The following is a 17,558-nucleotide window of genomic DNA, read 5'->3' as shown; positions in this document are numbered from 1 at the left end:
GTTATGTCATTATTATGTGTCGATATAAAGCATCAACTAAATCAACTAAAAACTACATTGATGCTAAATTTGCATTTCACATTTTATCACATAATCATGATGAAGCAATTCTGGTGGCTACATGAAAATATAAAAATTTAGGTGGCAATTTAATTAAAAAGCATAAGAGGATAAGGGAGCTGCTGTTGATTTTATATTCCAAGCATGCATCACTCATAGAATGGCTTTATAGTTATTGCATCTATTTTACTATGCATTGCCATCTTCTTTTCTTTGATATGAACACAAGTGATGCATGTCTGACAATTAGCCATAGAGTGAAATATTTAATTCCTCACTCATTGTTTAAATAATTTATCATGTAAAATATAATTAAAATGTAAAGTATGCTCCAAATTCTCTACCTCTGGTTTTATATATATTGAAAGGCAAGAGATAAAATTATCTCCAAGTTCCTACAAAATAATTTTAGGTCCACCAACCTTGGGTTCTGCGTTATGCTGGACACTGCAACCAGTTTGCAGTATTCGTATAAAATGCGGGGGAAAACACGAGGTCCCTTGAAACCCCGAAACCCTTGGCGGCCTTCTCCACCCGAGTCGGCGACGATGGGCCAGGGACGGCGGCCGGCGAAGCGGCGCCGCCTCTCCAGGCTCCCTCCCCTCCTCCTCGCCTTCTCCCCCTTCGCCCGCTCCATCCTTTTCGCCCGCTCCACCGCCCCCAATTCCACCAATCCCGATCCCTCCCCTTCCTCCAGAACGACAGGTACGTCGCTTCCTCCTCCTCGATTCTAGGTTTCGATCTCCCAATCCTCACGTATTCATCTTCTTGATCCAAATAAGAGGTTGGAATTGCCGATCCTAAGCCACCCAAAGCAATCAAACGAATCGAGTCCTCCGAAGACGAGGAGGAAGAAGAAGTAAGAATCTTGGATTTGTTTCTATTCTGTTTGATCCAACAGTTGGTTCCACACGTTATGATGTTTCTTCTTGGTTTGGTTTCGGGGAAGGTCGAGATGGTGCAAGCTGATTTCGAGTTCTTTGACCCCAAGCCCGGGGATTTCCATGGTGTGAAGCTTCTTCTCCAGAACTACCTTGATAACAAGCCGTGGGATCTCAGTGGCTTCGTGGACCTGATCTTGGAGCAGACCACCGTCGGGACCGTCGTGAAATCGGGCGACCAGGATGAAGAGGAGGAAGGAGACGATGATGGAGGGAATGATGATGAGGGTCTTTATGCCGTGATCAGTGCCCTAAACCTGGGGAGATATGCTGTAAGAATTTAAATCTTGTATCTCATCTTGGTTTCTTTACATTTTTGTGAACAAAATTGTGACTTCTGATCTCTTGCAGGGACATAGATGCATCAAGGAGCTCAAGCGGTTCCTTCTTGAAGTTTGCAGTGATGACAGTACAAAGAAAAAGCTGAAATTGCTGTTGGAACAGCAAGCAAGTGATGTTGGTCTGTTGGTCTCGCAGCGGTTTGTGAACTGCCCCTACCAACTGGTGCCTCCACTTTATGACGCGCTCTTTGATGAGGTTTCATGGGCAACAGAGGATGAGGTTTGAGGCGATTTACTTGTTCTCTGTATACTTAATAGTTTACTGAGTTCACTTGAGTTGCTAATTTCATTCCTGCTATGGGTATACTTGTTTTGCCTCTTAAAGCCCACACAGGAACTTCGAGATTCGTTCCGCTTCAAATACTATATCTTGGTTGCCAGAATCTTTGAGGTATACTGTTTTCCTATCCATGTTTAATTCTTCATTGCCATTTGAATTTTAGTTATTGAACTTCAGCTTATAGTGTCCTCTGACTTAGCTGGCTGACAATGACCCAAAGAAACATGCTGCCTGTTGTAAGTGGAGATCAAGATCCTTTTATTTTTATTTTTATTTTTTGTTTTTTAAAATATTGCTGAGAACTAAGATGCAGTGAACTTCATTTCTATTCAACAGTCCAGTGTCATCTTTCTGCTTCTCTTGATCTTTCTGTGGTCCTGATTTCCCTTCAAATTGTTCGTTATTGTAGAGCAAAAATGTCAACCAATACAAGGCAAAACAGAGCCAGGATTGCGACGAACCTGTCATTTATATAAAGGCAGAAGATCAGATTTTTCGTGAGGTATTTTATGGTCGGACATAGGATATCCATTCTGTTTTGATATTTAAGCTATTTATATGGTCTTTGTTCTCATTTCAGCTCAGCTCGTTATCTTTTACTTTTCATCTGCATGCTGAGCAGTTGGTTCCACCTGAGGTATGCTACATATGGCTGTCCATGATCATGCTATAAATTACTGTTCTTCTCCTGTTTGATGAGTGTTTCATGAATCACTATGCTGTTAGAAAGGGAAAACGTGAGTCTTTTTGCAGTTGTAGAACATGCAGGTGGTTAGATCTGCCAACTATGCTTTGGTGACCAATTATAATTTAATAATGAAAGCTCTTCCTGTGACTCTGAAAGTTTTAAATATAGGTTATACTTTTAAAAAGGTTTTAACATATATCAGGATCTAGTATACCTTATGAGGTTGCTTAATTTTATTTGTTGTATTATTTTCTTAATCTCTTAAGCTTTGTTATGACTTTGAATTTGGACTTTGGAGGATGTGGAACTCTTATGATGCAAAGAACAATGGAGACCCCAATTTTGGAATACCTTCCCCTTGGCTCCTAAGAGTCCAGCAATCTCCAAACTCAACCTTTTTTATCTAAATAGCATGGTTTTAACCTTCAAGGAAGAAATTTAATTATGATTATTCAGAAATTGAAAAGTTGGGAAATATAGCTACTTTTTTAGAATATAAATGTGTCTAGAAGGAAGCTACTGCATTGTCATAGTTATTTGTTGTGACAAGGGCTAGTAGATATTACCACTGCTCATGTAAATAAAAAGCAAATAAAGAACAAAAGTAGGTCTACTTTACAGATCCCTTTTTTTTTCTCCTAATTCGAACAACTTAGTTTCTGGGGTTATCATGCAATGATCATTGTAGTGAATGATCACAACAAGGGCTGCCTTTCTGATTTCTTTTTCATTTCTCCTAGTTGTTCTGATATATCTTCATTGAGTTGCCTCTTTTATTTGCTGATTTTTCTCATCTTTTCTATGTCAAAATAATTGTTGCTGTAAGATTCTAGATCAAATTTCTGGTCTTTGAGCAGTTGTTGACATACCTAACCATTATGTGTCCCCCTCAATCAATTAAGAGATAGGAATTATCTTATCCAACACTTTTCCCTAATGTGACCATTGTGCCACAGATGTAAGCACAGTGCTAAAGGAACCTGGCAATGATGGTCTGCCAGGTTAGTTTATCCTGATATGTGTAATTTGGTGGAAGGCACATATGTTGGCAGATTTCTCCGCATCTGCAATGATCAACAAAATACACTTACAATTAGAAGAAGAATTTGCTCATCCATTTTGACCATGTAAAAAAATAATCGGCCCTTCTACTCATATAATTGAGGCAAGATGCAATTTAATTGTCATATCAAAGTTGCTTCTCTGATGAGTATTGTCCAGACATGCCTAACAATAAGAAGGGCATCAAGACAGAAGTGGTAGAGTTATGTGGTAAATGACATCATTGAAGCTGATTGAGCTTGATATTTATCAGCTCCATTTTGAACATCTGTCTAGTTTTGGACCAGATCATTGTAAGAATGGAGTGGTTGGATAGGATGCCACCTAGGATTCGCTGTATCTCATAAAGACTGGCAAATCCTTTAGTCTCAACCCTAAATTCCTGAGTTACTGAGGAAGCATGGACTCATGGTACAAAACAAGATAATACAACTGAAATATAAATTTTTGCTATAACTTGTAATATGTCAGTTTGACTTTTGGTCAGCCAAACCTTTTGTTTCCTTTTCTATACTGAAAAAAGATTTTAGAATGTAGATAAATTTGTAAAAGAAGTTATTTCGAGCAGTGCAGGACCCACTGTGTATGAACCAAACATAATTATTATTATACAATATTTGTGGTGGTCATTCCCTTGGGTCTAAGCATAGGGTTGGTCGCTGAAAAAACATTTGAAATTCTCTCTTAATTTCCTTCTCTCTTTTCCTTTTCTTAACTTTCTTCTTCTTCTTTTTTTTTTTTAGTTCTCCCTCCTCTTGTTTAATTTGTCTTGTTTGACTTTAGTTCTTTGCCAAATTGAACCTTGATTGAAAGAAAATGCCAGAACACTTCTTTTCTCACCTAAAATTTTTATTACAAATACTTCCTTGATCATAAGTTTTGAGGTTTGTGTAACCAGCCAAAACCCCCATAAACTCCCTTTAGCATTCAACTTAGTTAGGTTTCTGCAGGACTTTAAACACAAAATACAGAATAGTTTCAATAATCCTTTTGTTATTTTTATTAACATGAAAAATGCCAAACTTACACCAATCCTCATAAACAACCCTGAAAATTGGGGTTAGCGCCTACATGTTTGCCTATGGATTGCATGGGTGGCAGCCTTCCTACGGTTGCAGTTTTGGGGTTGCTAACCATGATTTTTGTGTGTTGCTTGTGAGAGTTGATGTCACTTTAGCATTGTTATATGTACATAAAAATAAATCAAACGAAAATTTAATGAGATTTTGTCCACCTTGGATCCCTACGTATGACAGTGGAGACAAAGCAAATTGTTGACTTTTGAACAGAACTTCTAATAGGTCCATGTTTTTGACCTGATGCATTTGATTGAATTTTAAATGAGGTAGGATGATGGATCTATTACATTCTAAATGAATGTGTTTGAAACTGCTTGTATTTGAAATCAGCTATGTTAGGATTTGATGCTTGGTGGTCTTCTTTCAAATCATGGGCAGTAACATATTCAATATTTGTGAAATCTTCCATGGGCCTTCGTTAATGATTTGGTCAGTTTCTCACTTATCATTACCATTTACTAGTAGGGCCATTGCTCCTTTGATCTTCGTCAATTGGGTTGTAGGCCTTAAAATCTTTATTTGTCTTGTCCATTTAGATGTTTGATGCAAAACCATGCTAACTCTCTGGAACCCGCATAACTTCCTTTTTGAATGAACTTGCATATTCCTGCTGGAACTAACAAAAAGAAGAAGAAGATTATATAAACTTCTAAATAAATATTTAGCTTGCCCTCCCTGGTAAAATCAGGTACATCAAAAGTTTTTCAATTGTTTAATTAGCTCTTCATAACTTTTTTGAATTACTTCATAAGTTTAAGGGTTTTTTGTTAAAGTGAAAATAGGAGCCAATGATTTATTGGTGGGAAATTCTGGTATTAGTATTACTGTAGTTATAAGACAATGAGCCTAGAGCAATGAGCATTTAAAGGAGGGATAGAAGAAGTTTTGGGTTGGGAATTTGAAGCAATTGAACACTGTTGAATTCTGCACAATGAGATTTGTTTATTGATGCTAAAAGAAAATAGTCTTGCTTAACATAACTGTACAGCTGATTCCAATAACTTGCTACACTATATTGTCAACTGGCATATATTTGGATCCATGAACATGTTGGCTCTCAGTTCTGGACTTCACTGTAGACATATTAGCCTAAATTAGATGAAAGTAATCTTTTAAATTTAATGGAACCACTGATTGGAGAGCCTTCTGTAATGGTGTAGGTTGAGGCTGTACAGCATCTATGTCACCATAATTTGTTGAGAAGCAAATAATCATTCTAACTGCAGTCATGAAGATTTTTTTTTCGAAAGAAACAAGGGCAAGCAAAATGTTGTAGAGCAGTGAATTCAGATAAACACACATCTAAGGGAGGGACTGAAGAAGTTTGGGGAGTTACAAACAAGGCCATTTGAACACTATCAGATTCTGCACCAACAAGATTTGTTTATCAAAGGTTAAAAATATATAGCTTGTTTACCATAGCAGTCTCTTAGATAGCTTTCTGACCTGTTTTATCTATTGCAATACAATTTGGGTTCAAAAGCATATTGTTGACACTTAGTTCTGCATCCTACGTTAACCATATTAACCTAAATTACATTAAGGTAATCATATAACTAATGGAACATTGATTCTAGAGGCTCCCGCTACAGTGCAGGGTGATGCTCTATAGCACCTATTTCATCATAATTTGTTGAGAAAGCAAAAGGTTCATTGTAATTGAAGGCATGTTGACATTGTGCATATGTGATCCACAGGAGAATTGTGAGCATGTAGTGTTGTATATTTTAAGGAGGATTGAGATGTAGGTGCGTGCAAAACTTCCAACAGGAGGAGCATGTAGAAGCTCAAATGGTGATCAAAGCGTATCTGTATCTAGTAACTCTTAGACTTTTTGAAGGAGGGATCAAGGAGATAATTGCGGAGAAGTTTTATGATCTATTTCATGGGCCTTGCTGTTATGATTATCTTGTGGCATGGTGGATTTCAGGCAGTTGTTTCATTCCCCTGAAATCCATTACTAATTACTTCTAAATCAAGTCATAACTTTGAAAACTGCATGCAAGATTTTTTGTTTTTTAATTTTAATTTGAAGAAAAGCAGAAAAGTTATGTCAAGCAAACGTCTATTTGAAGATTATGATATATACTTGTGAAGATGAAGTTGAAGGCAATAACCCTTCAGCAATGGAAAATACCTTAACATTTGATGCCACAAAATGCATTCCAGAATTAAACTAAATCTCATATGGTGGAAAGGCTTGCAGCATCATGGGAAAGACGTGGTTCCAGCAAATGTTTGTTTTACATGGAGATCCACTTGACCCGCCTTACCATGTCAAGAGATTTATTTCTAAAGAACAGTAATGGAGAATATTTCATTCATGAAAGATGGCACTGAAAGCCCTTCTGACGTTGGTGACTATACAATTCTTCACACTTGGTATTGTTTAGGCTCTAGCTATAAGCAGTAGAGATGGAGATATAGAACACCAAAGATTGTTTACTATTAGAGGGGTATATATCATGAGCCTTTAAACAGCAAGTAGGAGATCATTTACATAGGCTTGTTTCTTTGAAACAAGGATCCAGAAAGGATGGACTATGTCCTTAATTGTAGACAACCTTAAAGCAGAGAAAATGCATTGAAATACATTAGCACATAAGATCAAAGTACATTCAATACGTCATGGATTATCTTGTTGAAACCAAGAAGGCTTGAAACCATGAGTAATTGGTACAAAACTTTTAACTGAGGCTTCAAACATGAGGCTGGACAAGGATGGAGATAGTTTTTAGAGAACTGCCATGAAAGTATTAGGCTCTATGGGCTTGATGGCCATAACTTATTGATGTCTTAGCCTGTAATTTGTAGTGGATTGCTCAACCATTTAAATGGTTCGGGCCCATAACTTGTTTTAGTGGTTATGCACCTAAGATACATAGGAAGCATCTGCAAGATTCAAGCATTATTAGTCTCTAATGAATTGGAAGGTTTGTTTATATTGAATTTATCCTAGGTTGTGGTTTAAGTGAATCTTGTTGAACTAATTGTTTATAGTAATCTGAGTGTTAGCATTAAATCTGATTATGAGCAGGAGAATCATATTTTTAAGAAAATTTCTTGTTTGATACTGTATGTCATTGTACTGGAAAGGTGGATGAAGGAGAGGAAAGGTAAAGTTCAACTACCCCTCCAACATTCTGTTGGAACCTTTTTAGTGATAAAGAGTATTGTTGGTTTGTGGGAAGGCAGAGTGAAAGAAAGAGAATAGAGATTTTAAGCACCCAGCAACTCCAAAAATTTTTATTGGGACATTCTTTGTAACAGAGAAAAAGTAATTTACAGATTTGAGCTCATTGTCCCTTCCAAGCAGCAAACCAGATCTACTGTTCATAGTATTTCTCGTATTCTCTGTATTTTCTTTTTTCCATTTTCTTATCATAAAAGCCATATTCTGTGTCCAGTTATCAGTAATTTGCAAATATTTTTTTTTTTTCCAAACTAGCTTGTAACGATATTTGCAGATTATACTTATTCATTTTTCCCCCATGAAAGCTGCATTTGCATAGTAATTGGACATCAAATTTATCGTTGTCACTTGGAACTACATAAACAAATGGATACTCTCATGAGAGCTTACCATGCCTCACTTGGAAGGAACTGTCAGAAAAATTCTGATGGCCAAATTATTAAAGGGCTGATGTGGTTAATTTATTTTTTCTTGTTGTTTATATCATGGTTAAAAAAGGTAGCTTGAAATGGTGTCCCTTTTGCCTTATGAGTGAGTGGAAACTGAATGAAGTTGCCTGATCTTGTTCATTGAAGGAAAAGTATTATTCACTGGAAAAGGAAAATTATTTAAAAGAGAATAGACCCAGAATTTTCTTGAATAGTGATCGTGAAAAAGGTTTTTGTTTAAGTCATGCCTCAGCAGAATATCAAATACGTTTATTAACAAAGGATGCAGCATGCTGATTATATCTTTCTAATTAGTTTCATGAAGCTGGCTCTGAATAGATAAGATTCATGGTGCAATATTTGCTCCTTTTCCATTATAAACTTGCATATAATTTTCTACCTTTCCTTGGAAAGTTTTTTAACCTTCTCAATGCATTTTTAGTTCGGGGTCCAGTTGAATGTAATGCTAAATAAAAGGAGATTACTGATAGCAACTCTGACCAACATCAGGAACAAGCTGTTTCTGTTTTTATGAGGACACTCTTTCATCTTCATGCACACTTGAGTGACACCTTTATTCCAATGTAGTCCAGATGAAATAGAGGATTATGTTTGTCTAATTTGGCAAAAGGTTAATCATGTCCTGAAGAAAAGGAGGTTCAAGTTATAAGCATCAACAGCACTTGTTAAAGGAAATATAGTTTTCTTGAAACATGCATGTCATGTGTTTCTAGTGCGAATTATCTTTTTTTTTTTTGACCTTCAAGGTAGGTTAACCGTGGAATTTACATTCTACTGCAGTTGAAGAATTACAAGGAGATGGGACTAGTCATGGTTGTAAAGGCTGATGATGTTCCCAAGTTCCGCGAGAAGTTAAAATCATTAGTAGTTGAATCATAACGCTAAAGGTGGTCTGGTAAGATATTGATAGCAATTATGACTCAACAATTGTTAAATCCCTTGCAGCTGGTTTTCTTGTAGATGGCAACTACTGTTGCATTCAGTGCAAATGTTAAATTCATGAATCTCCTGCTTGACTTGCAGGTTAGATGGTAGGGCTAAACCTTGCTGGTCTGTTATAACTGCAAGTGGTGAGATTGTATCGTGCACCCAAAATGCAAAATGCAGAGGTTCTCTTTTTGTACTTTATTTTTATTTATTTATTTTTTCTGGTTCCCTTCTGATTTCAGGGGTTTCAGGGCTGTGCATTGCTTTGTTTTGTGGGTTAAGGGGATTGACAAATTCATTTCAGTTCATTTGCTATTATACAGATGTGAACCATCATTTTGGGTTTGAGGCTTTGCAGGAAAATGTCATGTTTTGCTTGCAAATGTCGAAAAGAGAAAAGTTTTGAGGTCATCAAACTTTTTTGTTCCGGCAGTAATCTCCTTTTATGAGTTATTCCTCAGGAATCTTTCATAATTTTGTACCTAAGTTATATTGTGAACAAATTGAGGCAACTATTTAATTTGTTACTACGTGAGCCCGGACTTGTTTGTACAAACTATCTCCATCATCAGCCATTGTTGTACCTTGCATGAGAAAATTAAAGATTTACCACCAGAAACATCTGATGTTATCTCGTGATTTACCAGATTTAAGAAGTGGCTGTTATTATTCATGGCATTTAATGAGTGTATGATGCAATTCTTAAGTGCTAGGCTTGCTGTCTTCCTAGCTGGATTTATGTTCTAAGGTCAAGGTAGTTTATGCAAAATTTACAACCAATAAAATTAATTTGTGATCATTTTTATCTGTAAGCTTATGTTTTGCCAACTGATAAATGGATTTTATTCCCGACCGCCTTTGCATGCATGTATGCGCTTGTACAGGTCGTTCACATCCCAAGAGAAGGATTGCCTCACCGGCTCCAACCTCATGGCCTTATACTAACAACCTTTCTTTCCTCCAGAAGGACATGCTGATGGGGCATATACCCTCTCACTCAGCATCGGAACCAAAAGTGGATGAATTAAAATGGGAATAAGAATGGCTGTATCTTCCAATAAGTTTGGTTTATGACCAAAATCAGAATAAAAAATGAAGTGGGATATGAATGCCATGAGAGAATAAAGTTTGGATTTTGGAGGATCAGCACATTTTTATTTTCTTCAGGATAGAACTGTAACTCCCTTCAAATAGATGGTTGGAATGAAAGTTATTCATTATAATTCTAATTCTATCTAACGAAATATGCACTTGATTCCAAACTGCCAAGATTAAGCAAAACTTATCCAAACAATAAATAAATAAATCTTCTCAAAGATGCTTCCTACCTTTAAAATGTCGCTTTAATTGAGGATAATTATTTTAGATTCTAAATATTAGCGCATGCACTATGGGACATGTGTCAAAGTTTACTCTTTGAAATGTCTGATCTCTAACATGTCTGCATATTTCTCGTACGCGCCACAAAACTTTGTCCTGAACAGGATAAGGATCCTTTTCCCTCACTTATCTGTCATATAGATAGCAAACACGCGGTCAAAGAGGACAAAACGATGATTGCCTAGATCCCACTTTATCCCGAAACTAAATATACATACGGATAACTATGGCTTGTTCCTATTTTATTATCCCGTTCTCCAACTAGATCTTAAGATATCTGGAACCCATGAACAATAATCCACATTGGATCGAGCTAATACATGTCCATTTCAGCAACCAATCTACTCTAATACCAAATTACCATGCATCTCATGCATGTTCATGAACATGAATAGCTGCATAATCTGATAAGCATGCCCAGCTTCAGCTCCAACAGTATGTAGTGTTCAATTTCCATACGATATAATGGTGACATAATCAAATAGGCAGTTATCATGGCATTTGTTTGATTCTGTTGCTCGCGAATGATTAACCAATTAGGGACGAAACGAGCAGAGAACAAGTTGAAAAAAAATAAAACGACCCATTTAATCATATATCGAAACGGTAATTTTCAATTTGCCAGTAATTTAGGAACTGCCTGATCAAGTCATCGCGTGCTTCCTCAAAATCCCGTCTAAATTTCCCGTCTTTACATTCCACTGGGAGAGGCAAGCGAGTGGTTTCTCGAATGCCCTATCACTCAGTTACCGTTTGCCTTAGCTCCCATTTGCATGGGAATTTCTCCGTGGATTAAGCAAGAAATATGCATGGAATTATATGCCAACAAGGGGATTCCAAAGAAATGACGGAAGCATCAATTCTCTCGAAACCAAGCATTTCGGGAACTCATAATTCCTTGATACCGTTTAAAGACGTGATCATAGATAATCCCCGAAAAAAAAATTGCGAGGGTCTGCGAATAGATAATACCCCACAGATTATTATGCACATAAAGATTTTCAAGGATACATAATTATGCAGATATTTAAAAGGCAGGTGAAGGAAGAAATACTTAAAAAAAGCAATCATAACGCAGGAACAAATGCAGCAGGAAATCACAACTTTTCCGAAATATGGTAGCAAGATTGTACATCGAAATACGTCAATCAGCATCACCGTCATCCTTCCAAAGCATAAATACGATAGGTCCAGTACATGTAAACAACGCGCGCTTATCATTTACTAGATATGCTTTTATTTCGGTACTTCTACGGGAGGAACACGAACCGGAAGTAAGAGCCCACCAAGTGCTCGATGTTCGTCTTCTCCAGCTTCGGCCCGTTGACGGGCTCAGGTGTGGGGAGGCTTGTCGACGTCCTCGAGGGGGCGGAACCAGGCCTTCTGATCCAGCACCGAGGGACCATTCCCGGCCGGCGCGGTGGGATCCCCGCCGGGGGCGGAGTTCTGGTCGGCGGGCCCGAACACGCCGGTCTTAGGATGCGGGCCCCAGTACTTGTCCGACTGCGCCGCGATCACATCGTCCGGCACGTTGCTTGGCCGCACCTGATCGTCCACGTTCTTGTCGTACGTTGACACGTGCACGCCCCTCCTGCGACACGGGAAAAAGATTCAAAAAGGAACGTCAAATGCACATACACGTGTCAGCTAACCACGAGAAAACAGGGACCCCTCATTTGAAGCGTAAGCGTGTCGATCAGCAATTCGACGACCGTGCTGTTCCGTGTTCAGAGAAGCACTTTGGTGAAGTAGGGGGAACTCCGGACAAGAGCCGAGCGGGGCGCGGTTGAACAACCCGGAGGCGGATAAGGGTCGAACCGACGTGTACGGTAGTACTGCTCCGTTTGAGGTATAAAGACCTAGATGCCCCTGATGGAACTCTTAATCTACCGGCAGTAATTAAAAGCGGCAGAGAGTTGCTATCATCAGGACTGTCCATAGCGTACGGTCCAAAGCTGAGATGCCCCTCCAACGGTCGCCATTGGTCAGGCATTCTGCCCGGGTCCCAAGGTCCAGAGAAGAACCAGAGGGGGCAGTAAAAAGAGGGTGACCTGGACGGATCCTACGCTTCTGATTGTCCGGACCAAGAATCCGGCTCGTAGTGGATGCTTTCTGGCTCTCACTATCAGTGCTTTCATTGTTTCTCTTTCACGATGACTACTTTTTCCCCACAGTGGGACGGAAGAATGAAGGAAAGGATAAAAGGTCGAGAAGGGTTGTGTTGATATTTTGTCAATATTTTGGAGAGAGGGAAAAAAAAAAAAAAGCAAAGAAGATATGATGACCGGCGGAGACGGTTATTAAAGTAATTTTTCACCGGAGAAATAAGATGGTGAAACCTACCATATATCAAGAATTGTTCATTCTTCATAGCTTCCCTTTGGTTAGATATGCAAAAGAAAAAGAAGAGAAAGATCGAAGAGATCCATGTGGAGGATTTCTTTATTTTTTCCCCGTTAAACAAGATTTCTTTACTTCTTAAGTTTTTACAGAAAGACTCATCAAGTTATTTCCTGTTTTGAGATAAATTGGTGAAAATTTTAAAGAAAAAAAAAATCTGATCATAACAAATGAAGTGATGGTAGATCAGTACGGATCATCGTCTTACAGAGAGTTTCCAAAGAAAAATTAACGATTAAAAATTTACTCGACCGAGAATGAAAACTAAAATAAATCAAGAAAAAAGAAAGAGTAGAATCACTCTGGAATATAATCAGATCCACATCAACAAAAGCTCGTTGGAACCAAAATAACTAAAAACCTTGGTCAAAGGAAGGGCATTCGACAGAGATCGTCGAGCGGAGGTACCTAGAAGCCGAGGCAGTGGAGTAGGGGAAGGGAGGTGGATCCCGAGAACCGGCCGCCCAGATCTGGTTCACGAGTCGCTTCCCGAAGCTGCCCGCGAGCACTCGCCCCTTAGAATTGGCTGCCATACAAGAGAGAACGAGATCCCCTTGGATCGAGCTCGATCTCAGAGAGTTTGGTCCAGAGAATGGAGAGGGAGGAGTGGATGAAGAAAAAGAAACGGCTTCCTCCCCCTCGAGGATACTTATAAACCCAGCAAAAACCGCCCACCTACTCCCGCATTTCCGTCCAACGTAACCCACGCGGGCGATCGTTGGCTCGCCGTCTCGTAAGCATGGGTCCTTCACGGCGTTAGTTGGTGGCGCGGGCAAGGATGCGAATATGCGGGGGTATATTCCTTCGGATCTCTTCAGGTGTCCTAACGCCCTCCTCGAGTCAGTTAGCGTTCCGTTTTGTGTCGAAATGACAACAATGGCGCTTCTGTCTCAGCTAATGACCGATTATGTCCTTAAGCAAAACGCAAAACGCTTTGAGTACCTCTATATACAGGGGATTTTAGTATTATGTAGCCAATGATATTTCTATAAAATATCAAACCAATTTCTTTTTTTTTTTTTATGATAAGAAAGGTAGAAAATGATGATCTATTATTTATTTAAAAAATATTAAATAAATAATTTATAAATATCTAGAGCTTTTTTATCACTAAAACATAACACATCCGGTGACCTTAAACTATTGAGGATCAGATTAATTCAAAATAAAAATAAATAGTAATTCAAAATTATCTTGATGATTCTATTTGGATTATCAAATACAGTATTATAGTAACAATGATCTTTATTATTTTTTATTTATTGAGATGATTATCTTTCAAAATATATAAAAATTATCAAAAATCATTATCTTATTAAAAAAATATTAATAAAAATAAATATTAAAATTTGTTAAACTATAAGATACTAAATTTATTATAGATAAGAACAACTATAACAATACAACAATAAGATAATCTATTATTTTATTCTTAAATTACTTTAAATTTTGTTTCTAAAAAATTTTTAAAACTGTGATCAACCCCGTATTATTTCTTGCATATTATATTTTTTTTTCCCTTGATAGCCTAGCATATCCTTATCTAATATAAATATTTTATACCAAAATTTTGCAGGCAGATATGTTATTTTAGTCTTGAATTGCTTTCAAAGTTGTTTCTCAAAATATTCTAATAATAATTTGGTATCAAAATCAAAGGTGTGGTCCATCTAATGGAGCCATTCCTTGTACACCATATTCAGTTTTTTTGCTTTGATTGTCCAGTATATCCTTGTTTAATATAAATAGTTTATATTAAAAAATACAGATTGTCCGGTGAATATTGGACAAACTTCCAAATAAAAATTAACGTGTCATCCCAGTAATAGCCTTACCATCCTCACCAACGTAAAAAGCTTCCCACGTCACTCCAAAGGACTGCACCAGTAAAACGGGAGCTTATAATATCGCATGTCACGTCACCGCCAGCGTGCTTTCCAGATGGCGATAATTTTGGGTAGATAATAACAGCCCTTCCTCATCTGGTAAGCAGAAAGGCGGTCCTCTAAATCCGCTCTCGACACAGTTTATGATCAAGTCAGAGTACCAGTTTGGACGGTTACGATGGGTGGAGTTCCGGTGCACCCAAGGATCCGGATCGGGAACCTCGCCTCGATTGGTCCTTCGAAAACGAAACGGAACGATTCCGACAGCGAAAAAAATATATTTAAAAAATTGTAACAATGTGTCATGTCAAAGTTATGGGATGTGACGTACGGAAGTGCCCCCGGCCTCACCGCCCCATCACGGCCGTCACTCGGCAGCTGGTGCCGGGGGCTGAAATTGATACAAGAAGCTGCGAGGAAGGTTCCTCTGTCTAAAAAATTCCTGATCTTGAAACTGACGGTAGCTATACCGTTATAACGCCTGTTATAACACTTTTTTTTTTTTTTTGGGATAAAAGGCTGTTATATCAGTTGCATGGTACGATATCTGATAACTAGAAAAAATAATGACGGTTACAATAGATTATTCAGCATTACAACAGTCTATTAATATTTTAAAACATTAAAGCCCATTTACTCTTGCACTTGCGGTTTTCTTATTTGTTTTCATAAATTTACAAAAAAAAAAAATGAAAAAAATATTTTTATTTTTAAATTATTTGATAAAATTTTTCGAGACTTTGAAACCAGCGGTTTATTTTTAAAAAATAAATAAAAATAAAAAATTATAATATAAATTAATATAAATATTATTTATATAAATTTTTATATATAAATTTATTAATTATAGTGAAACAAAAAAAAAGCATAGATATTACATATGACACTATGCCAGATAAATTTTAAAATTTAATTTTTTTCACTGAACAGTCTAGTCCTAAAAAAAAATAAGTTTAGTAAATGAACAATAATTTTAGAAATAAAGTTACTAATCTTTGACCGCTGCTTTCTCTTATGATACTATTATAATAATTATATAATAATATTATTTATATATTAAAAATTTTAATTAAATATTGTGAGATAAATAACGGACGTTATGCGAAGATCCGCCATAACATTATAAATCCGTTATTGTCGTCAACCTTATCCTATTCAGGGCCGTAGTCTCCATCGGAATATTTTGTTTCAAATGTAATTATCTAATGTATGTGCATATGATCGCTGCGTTATCACAAAAGCTTCCGTGGAGAGTGCTTGTCTTGACGGGCATCTCCGATTCGCGGGACCCACCTCACCGTTCCGACGTCAGCGGATCGATGTAACGGGCAACTGCAACATCCCACGTTGAATTGAAAGGTGGATATCTGCAGGTCTCAGATCCACCAAGCGTCAAAATTCAAAGTTATTGCCTTTTTAAGCAGGGAAAAATGGAGAATGATGGCTGGAATTATTGACTTGAATGTTCGGCTTGGAACTGAATTAAGAATGGTGTTGATGTTATCCAATCTTAATTTGTTGTTACGCCAAGGGTGACATATCTTGACGAGGCTGGGGTGGACACTCAACCTATTTCAAGTTATTCACACAATTGTATACCTAACAAAGAGGTCACCGGCCAATACAGCTAGGACGATCCCTTGACGGTGGTGGATATGGTTATCAAATAAGGCCGGCACGCAATCCATCTCCTTGAATGATCATGCTACAAATGGATGTATGTAGGTCGAATGATGGAAACCTATATCGTCCTATGCAGAACAAATGTTTTGATATTGCATTCCATGTATGGTCAAGGGCACCTGTCTACAGAAGGTATAAATATAATATCCATGTTCATAGCACTTACGTACTAGTTGACCTACAATTAACAATTTTGTATATTGGTTTAGCTAAACTTCCATTAGTTGCAACTTAATTACAAGTTGCATTAAAAAGGTTATGCTTCAAGCATGCAAGTTTTCGGATTCACGTGATAGAGTTGAATAGGAATAGTTGCGTAGCATACATTTTGTATACCAACCAATATGCCTTGTTGCCATAAGTCTTCGAACCAAGATGTGTAGATATAGTCGGTCTCGTTTCAAGAAACTAAGACTCTTTGAGGAACCTGAAAAGAAAGCCTATTTTTAATGGAGATTTTTCGATGGAAGACTCTCTGATGCTTAGATCAGTCGGAGCCGGCGAATAGTAGAAGAAAGAGTATGAAAGTGAGAGAGTGAATTTATTTTTTTCTTTAAAAAAATTTATTTGAGAGTCCTCCGTGCCTCCTTTATACAAAAGGGGTAGTTATAGGTCACCTTCTATAATAATCCAGCCCATTTGGGCTCTAGACCAAGCCCAAACATTAAAAGCCCAAAAGAAAAAAAAATCCTATCTGCAGTGCGAGGCAGAAAGGAGGAAGAAGACTCCTAACCAGAATCTTCTTCGCTTCTGATTTCGTTGAGATCGGGTGAAGGAGAGTCTGGTTAGGTCTAGGAAAGCCCTCTATAAAGCCCCTTTTCCATCCCTCAAAAACTTCATCAAAGATTTTGAGAGCTCATTGAAACCTCTCCAAGGATTTTCCATAGATTTTTGCGAGAAAAGGATCGTCGGAGTTTTTGTTGTCGTTGAAGCAAAGTAAGCTCCTTTCTCTCTTCTTTATTTTGATTTTTCCTCATCGTCGGCGTGCGGGAAAAGCCGGCAAGCTATCGGATTGAGTTCAAATAGGGCCGTCTCTATTTTGTTTTGTTTTCCTCCACATGCCACTGGCAATAGCTGCCATTGAGGCTATCACCGGAGTTGTATGTTCACCGCCGTCGAGAATCACCATGGGTGGTCGGCGTTGGCCTTCCTTGGCTGCGTGAAGGGAGAGAAGGAAAGGGATCGGGTC

General features: G+C 37.8%; 2 protein-coding genes across 7 annotated transcripts; one reads left to right on the top strand and one right to left on the bottom strand.

Moving 5' to 3' along the window:
* The first annotated feature begins 482 nt into the window (after positions 1-482).
* Positions 483-9,659, top strand: LOC105043999 (protein BCCIP homolog). Of its 6 annotated transcripts, none has more exons than XR_831817.4 (10): positions 483-765; positions 843-919; positions 1,010-1,273; positions 1,353-1,562; positions 1,668-1,733; positions 2,032-2,124; positions 2,203-2,259; positions 8,874-8,988; positions 9,117-9,163; positions 9,263-9,659. XR_831817.4 is itself a non-coding variant. In XM_010921762.4 (9 exons), the coding sequence occupies exons 1-8, from the start codon at positions 498-500 to the stop codon at positions 8,970-8,972; spliced, it is 1,134 nt and encodes a 377-aa protein (XP_010920064.3). In that variant the 5' UTR covers positions 483-497; the 3' UTR covers positions 8,973-8,988; positions 9,117-9,659. The 6 variants fall into 6 exon arrangements, 1 of the variants encoding a protein (XP_010920064.3); XR_831816.4 differs by having other exon boundaries at positions 9,117-9,202; positions 9,344-9,659; XR_831819.4 differs by adding an exon at positions 5,612-5,844 and having other exon boundaries at positions 9,117-9,659.
* A 1,703-nt stretch (positions 9,660-11,362) lies between these two features.
* LOC105044000 (late embryogenesis abundant protein At5g17165) lies at positions 11,363-13,478 on the bottom strand. The gene is made up of 2 exons (XM_010921764.2): positions 13,209-13,478; positions 11,363-11,991 (listed from the first exon to the last, which is right to left on the bottom strand). Exons 1-2 carry the CDS (start codon positions 13,331-13,333, stop codon positions 11,733-11,735), a joined length of 384 nt encoding a protein of 127 aa, XP_010920066.1. The 5' UTR covers positions 13,334-13,478; the 3' UTR covers positions 11,363-11,732.
* Positions 13,479-17,558: the final 4,080 nt, after the last annotated feature.

Source organism: Elaeis guineensis, chromosome 4 (genome assembly GCF_000442705.2).
Source record: "Elaeis guineensis isolate ETL-2024a chromosome 4, EG11, whole genome shotgun sequence".
Classification (NCBI taxonomy): Eukaryota; Viridiplantae; Streptophyta; class Magnoliopsida; order Arecales; family Arecaceae; genus Elaeis; species Elaeis guineensis.
Note: the sequence above shows the minus strand (reverse complement) of the source record. Positions and strands in the feature narration are given on the sequence as shown.

Coding starts and splice junctions, on each gene's coding strand:
- LOC105043999 (XM_010921762.4), top strand. CDS start 498: ATGCTGGACACTGCAACCAGTTTGCAGTATTCGTATAAAATGCGGGGG. Junction 766..842: donor CCCTTCCTCCAGAACGACAG/GTACGTCGCTTC, acceptor GATCCAAATAAG/AGGTTGGAATTGCCGATCCT. Junction 920..1,009: donor AAGACGAGGAGGAAGAAGAA/GTAAGAATCTTG, acceptor GTTTCGGGGAAG/GTCGAGATGGTGCAAGCTGA.
- LOC105044000 (XM_010921764.2), bottom strand. CDS start 13,333: ATGGCAGCCAATTCTAAGGGGCGAGTGCTCGCGGGCAGCTTCGGGAAG. Junction 11,992..13,208: donor TCCACTGCCTCGGCTTCTAG/GTACCTCCGCTC, acceptor CCCGTGTCGCAG/GAGGGGCGTGCACGTGTCAA.